Below are 14,463 nucleotides of genomic sequence, written 5' to 3' on the forward strand. Positions count from 1 at the left end.
ATTAAAAAAACAACAAAACTGTTAAAAATCAACATTAAAAAGAAAGCTTTGAAAGCACCTAGAAAAAAAATGGAGAAAGAACATACATCATACATAGACAATGCCAATCCAGAGATGAGCTAATACTGTCAGCAGACTTCTCATCAAAAACTAAGGGCCGGAAAACTAAAGAATTACATCTTTAAAGTATTAAACACACAAAATAATAAGGTGTTAAACATACCACGTACATGCACGCACACACACTGTCAAGTAAGGATACAATACCCATCAAAAAGATTCTTCAAAACCAAAAGTGAAATAAATACATTTTCAGATTATTTCAGAGAATTTGTTACAAATGATCCACGCTACAAGTAAGATGAAAAGAAATTATTCCAGAGAAATAAAACTGATACTAGCTGGATATGTGGATCCCAGAAAAGAGCCTAGACCCTGAAAGTGATCATGCTAAGGATGCCACCTGATTTGATGCAATATGAAGTAACAAGATATCACCTTAAAATATTTTTACCTTAATTATTTATATCCTTATTTTCATCTTAAAGTTTTCATATTTTTAGATACTTAAATGTTTATAGTCAACTGATTTTAACTAATTATATTGTTTGAAATGCATGAACATAAAAATCACATTGCAGACCCTTGTCTTTGAATGTTTCCAAAACCCTCTATACCAGCAGAATCGTGAAAATGTTTTTAGATTTTAAGAGCATTACCAAAAAGGTCTTCATCGTTTTCAACATGTGTTATCTTAGTTTTTAATATATCTTTATTCTAAAATAATATATACTTGTGATCCAAAGGTGATATATGCTAAAGGCAGGAAAAATGGAGAATACTGTTAAGTATTAAGCAGTTAAATAGCAACTCTGACCATTAGTATTTCTAACTATAGTTATTGTAAATATTCAATCATACTTCTGCTGACCTTTGTCTTATAAACATGTATCCAATGTTCAAAGCATAGCGCATATATGTGTGTAAGTTTATACTTGATATTGGATTTTTTGTCACTTTTCATGTCCTGTAATGATAGTTATGTACCCAATTATGATTGGTTTTAATCTTTATGTGTGCTAGATTGTCATCTTGTTAAGAGATTATGCATTTCATCATTTTTTGTGTATAGATATCTATAGACAAATAAGCAAAAGTTAGGTGATAGCTACCTACATCTTATTGCTAACATAATTAGGTTTTTATGTGTTTTTGAAGTGATATTATTTTGCAAAGAGAGAAAAGCATTTTCTCCCATTTTCTCTGAAACAAGAGTCTCAGGAATCCTCAGAAGTTATGGAGGGAGCTTTGAGAAAGTTAGGAGAAAGATGGATAGAAGCAGGCACTGAAGTGATTGAACCTAATTTATCACCGTAGATATTTTATGAATAGGACACATAGTATTTTGGTTTGCCAAGTTTTAATGTGGTGCTTTTAAGAAGTGATTCATAAAAAAACAAAAAAAAAAAAAAAAGAAGTGATTCATTTGTCTCTTAGATTATAATTATACTATCTATATATTTTAAACACATATTCTGATTTATGATTAAAAATGAGTTAATACTTGAAAAAATAAACTGAGAATTGATTAATCATGAAAAATGCTGAATAAATGTACTTACTTTAATTTTAGGACTGCATTTTAACCACTGTTTCAAAAAAAAATTTTTTTTTAACGTTTATTCATTCTTGAGACAGAGAGAGACAGAGCATGAACAGGGGAGGGGCAGAGAGAGAGGGAGACACAGAATCGGAAGCAGGCTCCAGGCTCTGAGCCATCAGCCCAGAGCCCGACGTGGGGCTCGAACTCATGGGCCGCGAGATCGTGACCTGAGCCGAAGTCGGACGCTCAACCAACTGAGCCACCCAGGCGCCCCTAACCACTCTTTTATACACAAACACGATACATCAGTCTCCCTTCTCAACAGGTTGCTCGGAATGTAGGAAGTGGTGTGTGTCTACAATAGCCAGTTTTACATGCAAATTCAACAGAATCCCCTGGTTTATCATAAATTTGTTTCTTAAAACTCCATCGTAACTGTATGCTATGTTTTTTCAAGATTTCTTCTGCTCATACACCTGAAAGTGCAAAAAATGAACACGAAACATTAAGTAGTAAATAAGTATTTTCCACAGAATTTCAGACTTTCAGGTGCAATCTTCCATGCTGGCTCACGGCTTCACTCTCAAAGTCTTTTCTAAACCAACTGATTGAAAATCCATCATGTTGACTTAAATTATTTTAAGCAATTAATGAATTAATGATGTAAAAATGAGGTACCATGTTTAATGTGTGATAATTAAATGTTCTAGCCAAAGATTCACAGTGTTAATTATCACACGAAGAGCTTTCATTAAAGAATATTTTGTTGCTGGGCGCCTGGGTGGCTCAGTCGGTTAAGCATCTGACTTTGGCTCAGGTCACGATCCCACAGTTCATGAGTTCAAGTCCTATACTGGGTGAGCTTGAGCCCCATTTCAGGTGAACCCGCTTCTCTCTCTCTCTCAGCTCTCGCTCACTTGCTCCCTCTCTCTCTCTCTCAAAAAAAAAAAAATTTTGTTGTTGTTGCTTGAACAGGAATTTTCCAGACTTTATTTACTCACATATTAATATTTAGTAGTCAAGCGTTCAACAGAATGATTGCTAGTTAACCCATGAAAATTCTATTATAAATAGATATTCTACAAGAATATTAAAATACTTTTTTTTTATTAAAATACATTTTGGTGGTTCTGACCACTGTCCATAAGTACATATTATGTTCCTGTTTCCTTGAAGTTCATAGAAGGACTGGCATTGGTACTCAACTGATGATCCTGGAGCGTATGCTGGTAATGTGAATGAGGTAATGTCTACATGGTCAATAGGTGGAGGGGGTCCACAGCTTCCTTTAGAGTTTTAAAAAAAATTATTTCATTTCTTGCAAGACTAAAGAAAAACAGTTTACAATAAAGCAATAAAAATATAGCACCACACTTAATATCAAGACTTGTGATTTCTGCTGACATAAATGATTCCTTGAAGAAATTTTAATCACTTAAACTGAGAATCTCACTTTTAAGCCCTTCTTTTTGTCCCACATGAAAACGCACAGAAAGCATTAACAAACATATCTGTTTTGCAGTATTGTGATATTGATATCACAGTTTTTCTTGGTGACTATTTGCTGGATAGATGGCTAGCTAATATAAACAAAAAAGTGTTCTTGTTATACACAACATACTACAGTGTCCACTGGATCTCTGGTCATTTTTTTCATTGATTTTCATTTTTACTACAAAGGAAACACCACCTTTGATAAAATTCAAGGAATTACACATTTGTATAATGCGAAAGGGCATTGCTAGCTTCCTGTTCTGGACAAGATGAAGTAGAAACATTTCTGCTTATTCCTTCTGCTAAGTAAAAACCCTGAATATATTTCAAAATCCAACATAAGAGACTATGAAAGATGTAGACAAGAAATCAATCTTTCAAGGACTTCAGAATTCAAGGAATCACACTGCAGTGAGTTGTTTGGTTTTTCATTTTGCCTTCTATATATCCTAGGCTGGGCACTGAAGAAGAGTAAATCCAGAAATGATATCAAGTTCAGGCATAAAAAAGGTTCCAAGAGTTTCCTTCGTCCCTTTAGACAATGGTTCAGGAAAGGAGCGACCTAGCAAGGCAAGCATTTTTTACAAGACTTAAATTACTTCAGAAAAACTTCATAGAAGAAACCTAAGACCACCCCTCTCCCCACCTTGATCCAAAGACCAAGTGAAGAGCGCGGACTCGCACCCTGCCTGGTGGCGATGGGGACCTGATAAACAAAAGATTTCAATAAAATCCAAAGTCTTAAAACATAATACCGAAAATGTCCTGTATATATTTGAAAATCATTCATCATACCAAGGAGCAGAAAAATCTCAAAAGGGAAAAGGAAATCAACACAAGACCACACTGAGTTGATAAGGATATTGGAATTACTTGACAATGGTTTTAAAAAATCCAATGTGAACATAGAACTGAATAATGTAATAATAAAATTTCTTAAAAACTTATTGGATGGGCTCAATTATAGATATCAGATGACTGTAGGATGCACAAACTTAAACAAAGAACACAGATTACTCACTTTGAAAATATACTGAAAACAACAACATAAAGTGAACAGAGCTTCAGGGACCTGTGGGAAGACAGCAAAAGACTGGATACCCAGAAAGACAAAAGAGGTTGGAGATGAAAGAAAACAACTTCCAAAAATAATGACTGAAAAGTTCCCAAATTGGACATAAGGCATAAACCTACACATTAAAAAAGCTGGACAAGATAAACAAAGAAATTCATGCCAAGATACATCATAATCAAACTGCTAAAAACTGGTAAGAAAAGGAAAAAAAATCAAAAGCAGTGAAATACCACCTCACATCTGTTAGAATGGCTAAAATCAACAACACAAGAAACAACAGGTTTTGGCGAGGATGCAGAGAAAGGGGAACACTCTTGCACCGTTGGTGGGAATGAAAACTGGCGCAGCCACTCTGAAGAACAGTATGGAGGTTCCTCAAGAAACTAAAAAAAGAACTACCTTTGATCCAGCAATTGCACTCTTAGGTATTTACTCAAAGGATGCAAAAATTCAAATTCAAAGGGGTACATGCACCCCAGTGTTTATATAGCAGCATTATCAACAATAGCCAAACGATGGCGAGAACCCAAATGTCCATTGACTGATGAATAGACAAAGAAGATATAGTATGTACACACACACACACACACACACACACACACACTCTCTGGAATATCACTCAGCCACCAAAAAGAATATTATTTGCAATGATGTGGATGGAGCTAGAATGTATTACGCTAAGCAAAATAAGTCAATCAGAAAAAAAATAAGTCAATCAGAGAAAGATAGGATTTCACTCATATGTGGAATTTAAGAAGCAAAACAGATGAACATATGGGAAGGGGGGAAGAGAGAGAGGGAAACAAACCACAAGAGATTCTTAATGATAGAGAACAAACTGTGTTGCCAGAGGGGGGTGGGGGGGATGGGCTAGATGGGGGATGGGTACTAAGGAGGGCACTTGTTGGGATGAGCACTGGGTGTTGTATCTAAGTGATGAATCAGTGACTTTTACTCCTGAAACCAATATTGCACTGTATGTTAACTAACTAAAATTGAGAGGAAAAGAAGAACAGCAAATAGAAAAAAGAGGTAAATAAAAAGAAATGATTACATAGGAGGAGCTACCATCATATCACAGAGAAATTGCACAAATGCTTCCTAAAACCACCATTCTGATGTGTATCCAGCTGCCAACCTGAGCAAGAACATGAAATTTAAAACGTCTATTTATTTATGAAAGAGTTCTTCAATGATTCTCAAACCAATAATGAATAATAAAAGGAAAAGCATTGAGAATTAACCATTAAGAAAAGTACCATAAATTGTATATCAGAAGGGGCATTATAGGAAAACAAGAAATGTTTTTTTAAAAACCTCCTGGAAAAGCAAGCATGAAAACTTACATAAATAGATAAGAATGTGAATAGGTAAACTTATATGAATAAGTAGGTTTAGTCTCACTACATATCTAGTTTTAATTTTTTTAATGCCAGAATTAAAAGTGATTCTATTATGAACCAATCAAATTAACAAAAATAGGATTGAGTTCATCATGCAAAAATTGTTTACTAAAATACATAAATATATAAATGATTTTAAATATTTAGGTATAAATGATTTTATATATTTAGAAATCTATAGGATTTTGTCTCATGACTTTGATGCCAATTTATTATGTTTAATGAATCGTATTGAAAACAGATTTTAGTTTGCGTACTGCCCTCACCTACACACTGAGGTGGAGAACTCCATTTTCCCATGTGACAAGTTATCTCGTCTTCTGCAGATATCCTGTAACCATCTTCACAAATAAAACTTAATTTAGTGCCATGTGCATAAAGCCTGGGTTTAAATGTTTCTTTAATGAGTCCATTTTCTACTTGAGGTGGTTGAGAACATGGAATTTTTTCTATGTGAAGAATAGAGATCAAAGAGTCAGGCACAAATATAATGTTTTACATTGAAAAATACAAACAAACACTGCCTGGGGATTTTAAAATATGGATAATTTGAACAAATTAAATTATTTAAAACTGAAACTCTTTGAAACTTGCAAGGATATATGTCTCCCTAATATCTATGCTACTATCCTCCTGTTCAATATGCCCCTTCATTCTTGTCTTGTTCATCATAAGGAGTGAAACAGGCAAAAACAGAAATCTTATCCCAGATTTACAGAAGGTTTTTGTAAGGTTTTGTCTGTGTTCATTTCACAGAGTGAAAGAACGGGGACTGATTTGTATACTTAGATTGTAATTTACTGTATCAAGATAAAGTTTAACATAGAGAAAGGCATAGAGAAAGGTTTAACATAGAGAATGAACATATTCAGGGCACCTGGGTGGCTCAGTCGGTTAAGCGTCCGACTTCAGCTCAGGTCACGATCTCGCGGTCCGTGAGTTCGAGCCCCGCGTCGGGCTCTGGGCTGATGGCTCAGAGCCTGGAGCCTGCTTCCGGTTATGTCTCCCTCTCTCTCTGTCCCTCCCCCCGTTCATGCTCTGTCTCTCTCTGTCTCAAAAATAAATAAACGTTAAAAAAAAAAAAAGAGAATGAACATATTCTTGTTCATTTATACAAAGCACAGGGGAGTGTTAACCTCATTCAAAGAACATCATAAAGCAAGTTATGCGCTACTGACCAACACAGCGTAGTGTTGACTGCCATCTTCCATCTTTACACACAATTTCTGCTGCATTGCGAATTATAGAATTTTCTTGACACAGAACAGATATTTTTTCTCCATCACGGTACTTCACTGTAGTTGTCATATCTCGAGCATTGGGAATCTGAGGTGGAGGTGGGCATGACTGCATTTGTAGCTCTAAAATTATTAAAATTAGATTTCTTGATTAAAAATCATAACTTAAATGTATCAAGAGGTTAATTTAGCAGAGAACTCAAAATGATGTATCATAAATGGTCAAATAATAATGGCATGTTCTGGGTTTAAATATGGTATACTCTTTGATACTTCAGTGTATCACATTTGGCTTATTCTTATGGTTTTATTTGTTGTTTCTTTTATTCTTTCTGTGATCATAATTTATATAAAACCTCTTCTAATTATTTCTAACCATTAAGATGTTCTGAGTTACTCAGTATCAGGCACTAAATAAAGGTTTTCTGAGTATACCCCAGGAAGTCTTCTAAATCCTTTCAATTGTCCACGTTTTACATTTAATTCAGGGAAACATTTGAGTAAACTTTATTTGTGCTACTAATGTCAGATTTTCTATTTCTAAGCTGACATGAGTAGTGTATATTTCATCACAAATTTTTTTTCTTATATTTAAGTATTTGGCATATTTTTTTAACGTATTCTCTTCTATGTCTGATATTTAATCACTTTTAGTCCTAATGATTCAAACTTGTACTTCCTCTTGATAAGTCTTGCCATAGGTTGAATTTAGCTGAATTTTAGCATGATACTCATCTAATTGTATACATTACATATGTGTAGTTCTTTATATAACAATCATACCACAATAAAGCTGTTTTAAAAAGAAAAATGATTAGAAAACATAAATATATGGAAATTAAACAACAAACTTCTGAATAACTGACTGGTCAAAGAAGAAATCAGAAGAATATTAGAAAGACAATATTTTATAAAGAATTTAATGAAAATACAATGTATACAAAAATTTTCGAGACACAGCTAAAGTAGTGCTTAGAAAGAAAAATGCAGTTTTAAAGTTTATATTTTAAAAGTAGGTTGGTTTAAGTCCATATTTTAATTTTCTACTTTAAGAAATAATATGTGTAATAATATTACACATGTACCTTCAGAACAATAGAGGATTACAGAACACTTCTTAACTTGATTTCTCAGTCTATAGTATCCCTAACAACAAAACCTGGCAGAGACATTACAAGCAAAAGTAACTGTAGGTTAACATCCCCCATGAACATAGATGTAAAAAAAAAACCTTAAAACTATATCAGTAAATTTAGTACATGAAAATACATCACTACCGAGTTGAATTAAGAAATGAGAGATTTAGGGGGCACCTGGGTGGCTCAGTTGGTTAAGTGTCTGACTTCGACTCAGGTCATGATATCACGGTTTGTGAGTTTGAGCCCTATGTTGAACTCTGTGCTGACAGCTCAGAGCCTGGAGGCTGCTTTGGATTCTGTCTCCCTCTCTCTCTGCCTCTCCCCTGCTCACTCTGTCCCTCTCTCTCTCTCAAAAATAAACAAACATTAAAATGAATAAATAAATAAATTATTCAACATTAAAAAACTTATACATGTAATTCACTGTAATAACACAATTAAGAAAGCCATATTATCACATCTATAGTACATCAAAAGCACTTGAAACATCAGTGGTTGATGATAAAATTGACTCAGCCAAGTAGGAATAGAAAAAAATTCCTTTGATCCAATAAAGGATATCTATAAAAATCCTAAACTGACCTTATAATTATGGTAAAATGTTAAATGCCCTCTCCCAGTGGTCAGGAATAAGACAAAGATGTTTCTTCCTTTAAAAAGTTTACTTAAGGGGCGCCTGGGTGGCTCAGTCAGTTGAGTGACCAACTTCAGCTCAGGTCATGATGTCACAGCTCGTGAGTTCGAGCCCCGCATCAGGCTCTGTGCTGACCGTGCGGAGCCTGGAGCCTGCTTCAGATTCTGTGTCTTCCTCTCTCTCTGCCCCTAACCCACTCGCATTCTGTCTCTGTCTCTCTCAAAAATACATAAAACATTTAAAAAGTTTATTTAAGGTCCTAGCCAATGCAACAAGATAAGAAAATAAACAAAAAGTAAAAATAAGAACAGACTCAGACAGATTTAAAATCTTGTATTTGTAATGACATAACGGCTCATAGAAAATTGTAACAGATCTAAATAAAAAAAAGAAAACTATAACAGATCAACAAAATGATACATAAAATAAGGCAACTTAATATAGTTTCAAACTATAAAATCAATACACAAAAGTCAAGTGCATTTCTTTATACTTGCAGTAAAACTGGAAAATATAATTTTAAAAAACTGCATTTATAGCATAAAATATAAAACAGGAATAATTTTTTTATAGCTGTAAAACTTCTACACTTAAAACATTATTGGGAAAATAGAAGCATAAAAAATAATTGAAGAAATCTAGTATGTTTATGGATTGAACACTCAATATGATTAAGATGCCAATTCTCCCTAATTTATTTTTCATTATACAAACCATCCATTTCATTATACAAGCAGATATCTTATAGAAATTCATAAGCTTTCCTTGAAATTTTTATGGAAATGAAAAGACCAGAATGAGTAAAGCAATTTTGAATAGCAAGAACATATCGGAGAACACAAATCAGACTTCAAGACTTACTATAAAGCTATAGTTACCAAGGCAATGGGGCAGGAATAAAGATAGAAAAATGGATACATGGGCTGAGTAGAGAGTCTAGAAGTAGATCAATGCTTACATAGTTAACTGATTTTCATTTCAAAGTCCTTTCCACACATATTGCTAGAACAATTGGCTACCTATATTTTTTAAAAAATCAACCCCTATTTTATGCCAAACTCAAAAATTAATATAATATGGATGATATACCTAAATATAAATGCTAAAACTATAAAGCTTCTAGAAGAAAATGTAGAGCATATATGCTTCATTGCACATAAATATTTATTTCCTTTTACAAAAGAACAAAAAATATGTTGAACCATAGGTAGTAGGTTGGGTCCTTATATTCACGTGACACTACTTTCCATGTATTCTAGGCTTGGGGAAATTAGTTAAAATATTGAGGAGAGTAAGTTAAGGTGTCCTACTGATAGAGAAGAGAGATACAAATATGAAGAGTGGAAAAATGGAATAAAGCCTGTGCTATTCAATAGGAATCAGTGGTGTCATCAGATACAGAAGTTTCAAGACAGATAAACACATAAATAAATAGGTGATAAGGGAGATTCATGCATCCATAAATAGATACATACATAGATACATTAATGGATATATTTATAGGTACACAGATACATACTAGTTATAGGCATAGGCATAGGCATAGGTATAGGTACCTTTGTGTGTAATAAAAGGAGTTAAAAGCAATGGTATTCCAATAGTAATTTGTACACCTACTGCCCAGATGTTAATTTAAAGCCAAGGTTGTAGGTGGTAATGTTATATCGCTAATACGGTAATGATACAGTAACACTAATACAATAATGATACAGTAAGTATTTAGAAGCAGTGTTTTGGCTCTTTTTTAAAATTACCTTCCCACTTGAAAATTATTTGTAATAATAAATAGCTAATTTTTTAAGGCACAAAGATCATTCTTTTACAGGTTAGAAAGAAACCAAATAAATTCTTAAATACATTATAAATAATAGCTTACCTGTGCAGGGTATTTCAGGATCCCATCTTCCATTTATGCAGATTGAGTGTTTGTAGTCTGTTCTTCCTCTACATTTGTAACGCATGTTGGTATTATGATCAATCACCTCATATGAAACTAACTGTGATGATTTACACTTCTTAAGTTTATTTGTTGCTATAAAATTAAAATATTCCCTTGAAAAGACTAATCATAAAAATCAAAACAACTACTACATAAAAAATAGCTATAGAGTCAGTAGTCTAACGTATGCTCATAAATTCCACCAAGTCATCCTGATCATATTGCATGAGATGGGCTTATCATAAAGACAAGAAATAACAAGTGTTGGTGAGGATATGGAGAAAAGGGAACCCTTGTACATTGTTGCTGGGAATGTAAATTGGTACAGCCACTTCAGAAAACAGTACGGAGGTTCCTCAAAAAATTAAAAATAGATCTACCATATCATCTAGCAATTCCACTTCTAAGTATTTATCTGGAAAAAAAAATGAAAACACTAACTTGAAAAGATGTATGCACCCCATATTTATTGTAGCATTATTTACAACAGCGAAGATATGGAAGCCATCTAAATGTCCACTGACACATGAATAGATAAGGAAGATGTGGTATATAAATACAAGGGAATATTTATTCAGCCATAAAAAACAATAAAATCTTGCCATTTGCAACAACATGGATAGACCTTAGGACATTATGATAAGGAAAAGAAGTCAGACAGACAAATACCATAGTATTTACTTATATTTGGAATCTAAAAAACAAATTGAAAGTTCATGGATACAAAGAACAAATTGGTAATTGTCAGAAGCGGGGTGGGGTCAGGTGAAATGGGTGAAGAGAGTCAAAAGATACAAACTTCCAGTTATAAAATAACTACGTCGTGGGATGTAATGAACAGCATAGTGACTATAATTAATAATACTGTGCTGTATGTTTTTAAGTTGCTAAGAAGTAGACCTTGAAAGTTTTCATCACAAGAAAAAACAATCTATAACTATGTATGGTGATAGATGATGGATTTAGTGTGATCATTTCACAATGTATACAAATATCAAATCATTATGTTGTATACCTAAAATGAACATAAGGCTGTATGTCAATTATAAATGTATATATGTACATATAAAAATTAAAACCCCCCTTAAAAAAGAAATTGGTTGTTTAAAGTCACGGACTGTTTTCTGTATATGCTCTTAGAATCTTTGAGAAGCTATTCTTTTTTATACCTAGTCATCCTATAATCCAATAATATTATAATGCCATAATAATAAATTTTTGCTAGCTTCAATATGTTATTTATGGACTATAGAGGCTTTTTATATAGCTATACATTTCAATAATTCAATAAAAATGGGAGTCCTTTTTGAAGTTGATAAAATCTCTTCATAGGCCTTTGCTAGGATTTGTTAATGGTTTAAAATACAGAGTCAGATGAGGATGAATAGAGCAAACTCAAATAAGTTGGCCGAAGAAAAGATTTTGCAATGCAACCTTAAGAAAAAATAAATAAAAAAGAGTCTAATTCAAAACAAACTAGAGGCTCCAGGCTTCGTCCTATTTTTAGAACTGGTCCAGAGTGTTGAGGGAGAGAAAACAAGGTATTCTTCAAGGGATGGTAACTGAAGGAAGATCTGTAATCAAGAGGAGCGGTGGTGGTTGTTGTCATGCCCAATTTTTGAAAGGATTTCTTCGTTCATGAGGAGAAAATAAACATATGGAGAAAAGTGAAAGGAAGAGTGGAGGTACAAAGTAAAAACACTGAGAGGGGAAAACTGGAGTAAAACCTAATGTAGCTGAAAAGGTGACATTAAATGTAATACAGGTAGAGGATTAATGTTAAGAAGGAAAACTCTGAGACCAGAGGAGAGTAATCACTGAAGCAGATGTTTTGGTGTTAAGTTATAATGAAAAGATGAGAGTTTTCATGCCTCGTATTACCTTGGTTTTTTCCCGCATATGACAGAAATGAGGTGAGATCATTTGTGGGGATAGGACAGCATTAAAATGAGGTTTGGTCTTGGGGGACTGACAATACCTTTGACAGGAATGTGTTTAGAAATAAGCAACAAAATTTATTGATCTATTTAACAAACTCCTACTGAATGCCTCCTCTATGTCAGCCAGTCTTCTGAGAACTGGGAACAAGTCAGTGAAGTATGAATCCCTGTTTCCTTGGAGATTGAATCCCAACTGTATCTTCTCTTGGGATTAATTAATGCCCAGAAATTGGATGAATAAATGAAACTGGACATCCTGGTCTCTCTTTGAATATAGAACCCAGAAAGACTCTTGGAAAGAACTCATTCAAAGGGAGAAGTGAAAGAAGGCCCCCAAGGTTCTCCAAGTTAGTCCTCAAAGGGCAGGATGATTCACTTACAGAATCAGAATTTTTTTCTTGGCCCAATCTCACCTGCCTCCTATGACTGAGTTATACTACTGACCGCCCACCCTCCAGCACATGAACTTCTTTTCGCTGCATTTGAAACTGGCTGAGGAATCATCTTTTGTTAGAAAATTTGATAGAGGCAAGATTCCTGTTGGAGTGTAGCTAGTGGTATTTTGTCAACTTTATTTCCTTGTTTTCCAGGGCCTGAAAGAAAGAGTGCCCTATAAAAACAAAACTGGTATTTATGCAAAGATAGTTATACTTTCCTGGTAATTAGTACTCATGTTTTAATCATATATACACCTGCAAGTAAAATTTATCTTCACACTTATAAACAATGTCAATATCAGGGACAGGGAGCGTCATAAAATTCAATTGCTAGTTTATATTTTTCCTCTGTTGGTACATGTTGAACTATAACAACAAATGTCTGAATATAATTTAAGACCTGATGTGTTTCACAAATATCTCTAAATTTCAAAAATATTGTCACAGATATAGTTTTTACAATAAAAATGTTACGTTTTACTGAATGGCAATTCAAGAAATACTATTCTCACCAACACACTGAGGAAGTGGGGTCCACCGTCCACTGTCACATGTAATTGATCTGGGTCCAATCAATGTACATGTTTCTCTGCAACTGAACTCCACTAAAGCTCCATGGTGAAAGGGAGGGGCAGAAGACTCCACAACATAACCATAAGCAAGTCCAGGTACGTCACCCCATGTACTGCCCTCTGTAAAAACTTCACAAAAAATATGTTTCTCTTTAAAATATAATTTATGTGGTTATATGCAGATAACAAAAAGTGTTGATTTAATCACATTTGAGTGTTCGTGCTTTTTATACATTACCACTACATAGAGGCAAGGTTGTCCATGTTCCATCTACACACTGAATTTTATTAGAACACGTCATCAAAAATCCAGAGTTGCAAACATATTCCACCACTTTGTTAAGTTCATATTTTTCTTTGTTTGTTTCCTTAATCTCCCCACTGGGGGGTTGAGGAGGCATACCACATGATTTTACCTGCCCTACGGTAGAAATACTGTGTAAATAATGGTTACGGTGTCTATAATTTCAAAATCCACTAGAGTGGAGAGATTTTTTTCTTTAATCAATTTATTATTTATTACATAATATATTATAGCATTCTTAAACAATAAAAAATGGTGTTTACACCAGATTCATTTCCCAGTTCTATTACTTCTACTGAACTAACCTATTAGAAGTATAGTTAAGCCTTGCAAATATGTTCAATATATGAAGGCATAAATCTGACTAAGGATATGCAAACTGATACTTGAAAATGAGAAAACATTGTAGAGATAAACTAAAGGCCCAAATAATGAAGAAATATAGTTCGGAAGATTTAATATTGTTAAAACGTTAATTTTCCCCAACGATCTATACAGCCAATGTTATCCCAATCAAAATCACTGCAGGTATTTTTGTAGAAATTGAAAAACTGAATCTAATATTCACATGGAAATGCAAAGGACCTAGAATGGCTAAAAAACTGAAAAAGAAGGAAGGTTTGAAGGAATAACATGATGTGATTTCAATACTAATCATAAAACTACAGTAATTAAGAAGCTGTGG

At 33.7% G+C, this 14,463-nt stretch overlaps 1 protein-coding gene across 1 annotated transcript in view; it reads right to left on the minus strand.

The window, feature by feature from the left end:
• Positions 1-3,546: 3,546 nt before the first annotated feature.
• Positions 3,547-14,463, minus strand: part of LOC124509856 (complement factor H-like) — a 42,215-nt gene continuing 31,298 nt past the window's right edge. The window contains 7 exon segments of the mRNA XM_047076459.1: positions 3,547-3,659; positions 3,744-3,803; positions 5,842-6,024; positions 6,754-6,936; positions 10,463-10,618; positions 13,415-13,603; positions 13,716-13,894. Coding sequence (XP_046932415.1) covers positions 3,547-3,659; positions 3,744-3,803; positions 5,842-6,024; positions 6,754-6,936; positions 10,463-10,618; positions 13,415-13,603; positions 13,716-13,894 — 1,063 coding nt within the window.

Source organism: Lynx rufus, unplaced genomic scaffold (genome assembly GCF_022079265.1).
Source record: "Lynx rufus isolate CCGP_SWC_20201006 ecotype Redwood Valley unplaced genomic scaffold, mLynRuf1.p SCAF_15, whole genome shotgun sequence".
NCBI lineage: Eukaryota > Metazoa > Chordata > Mammalia > Carnivora > Felidae > Lynx > Lynx rufus.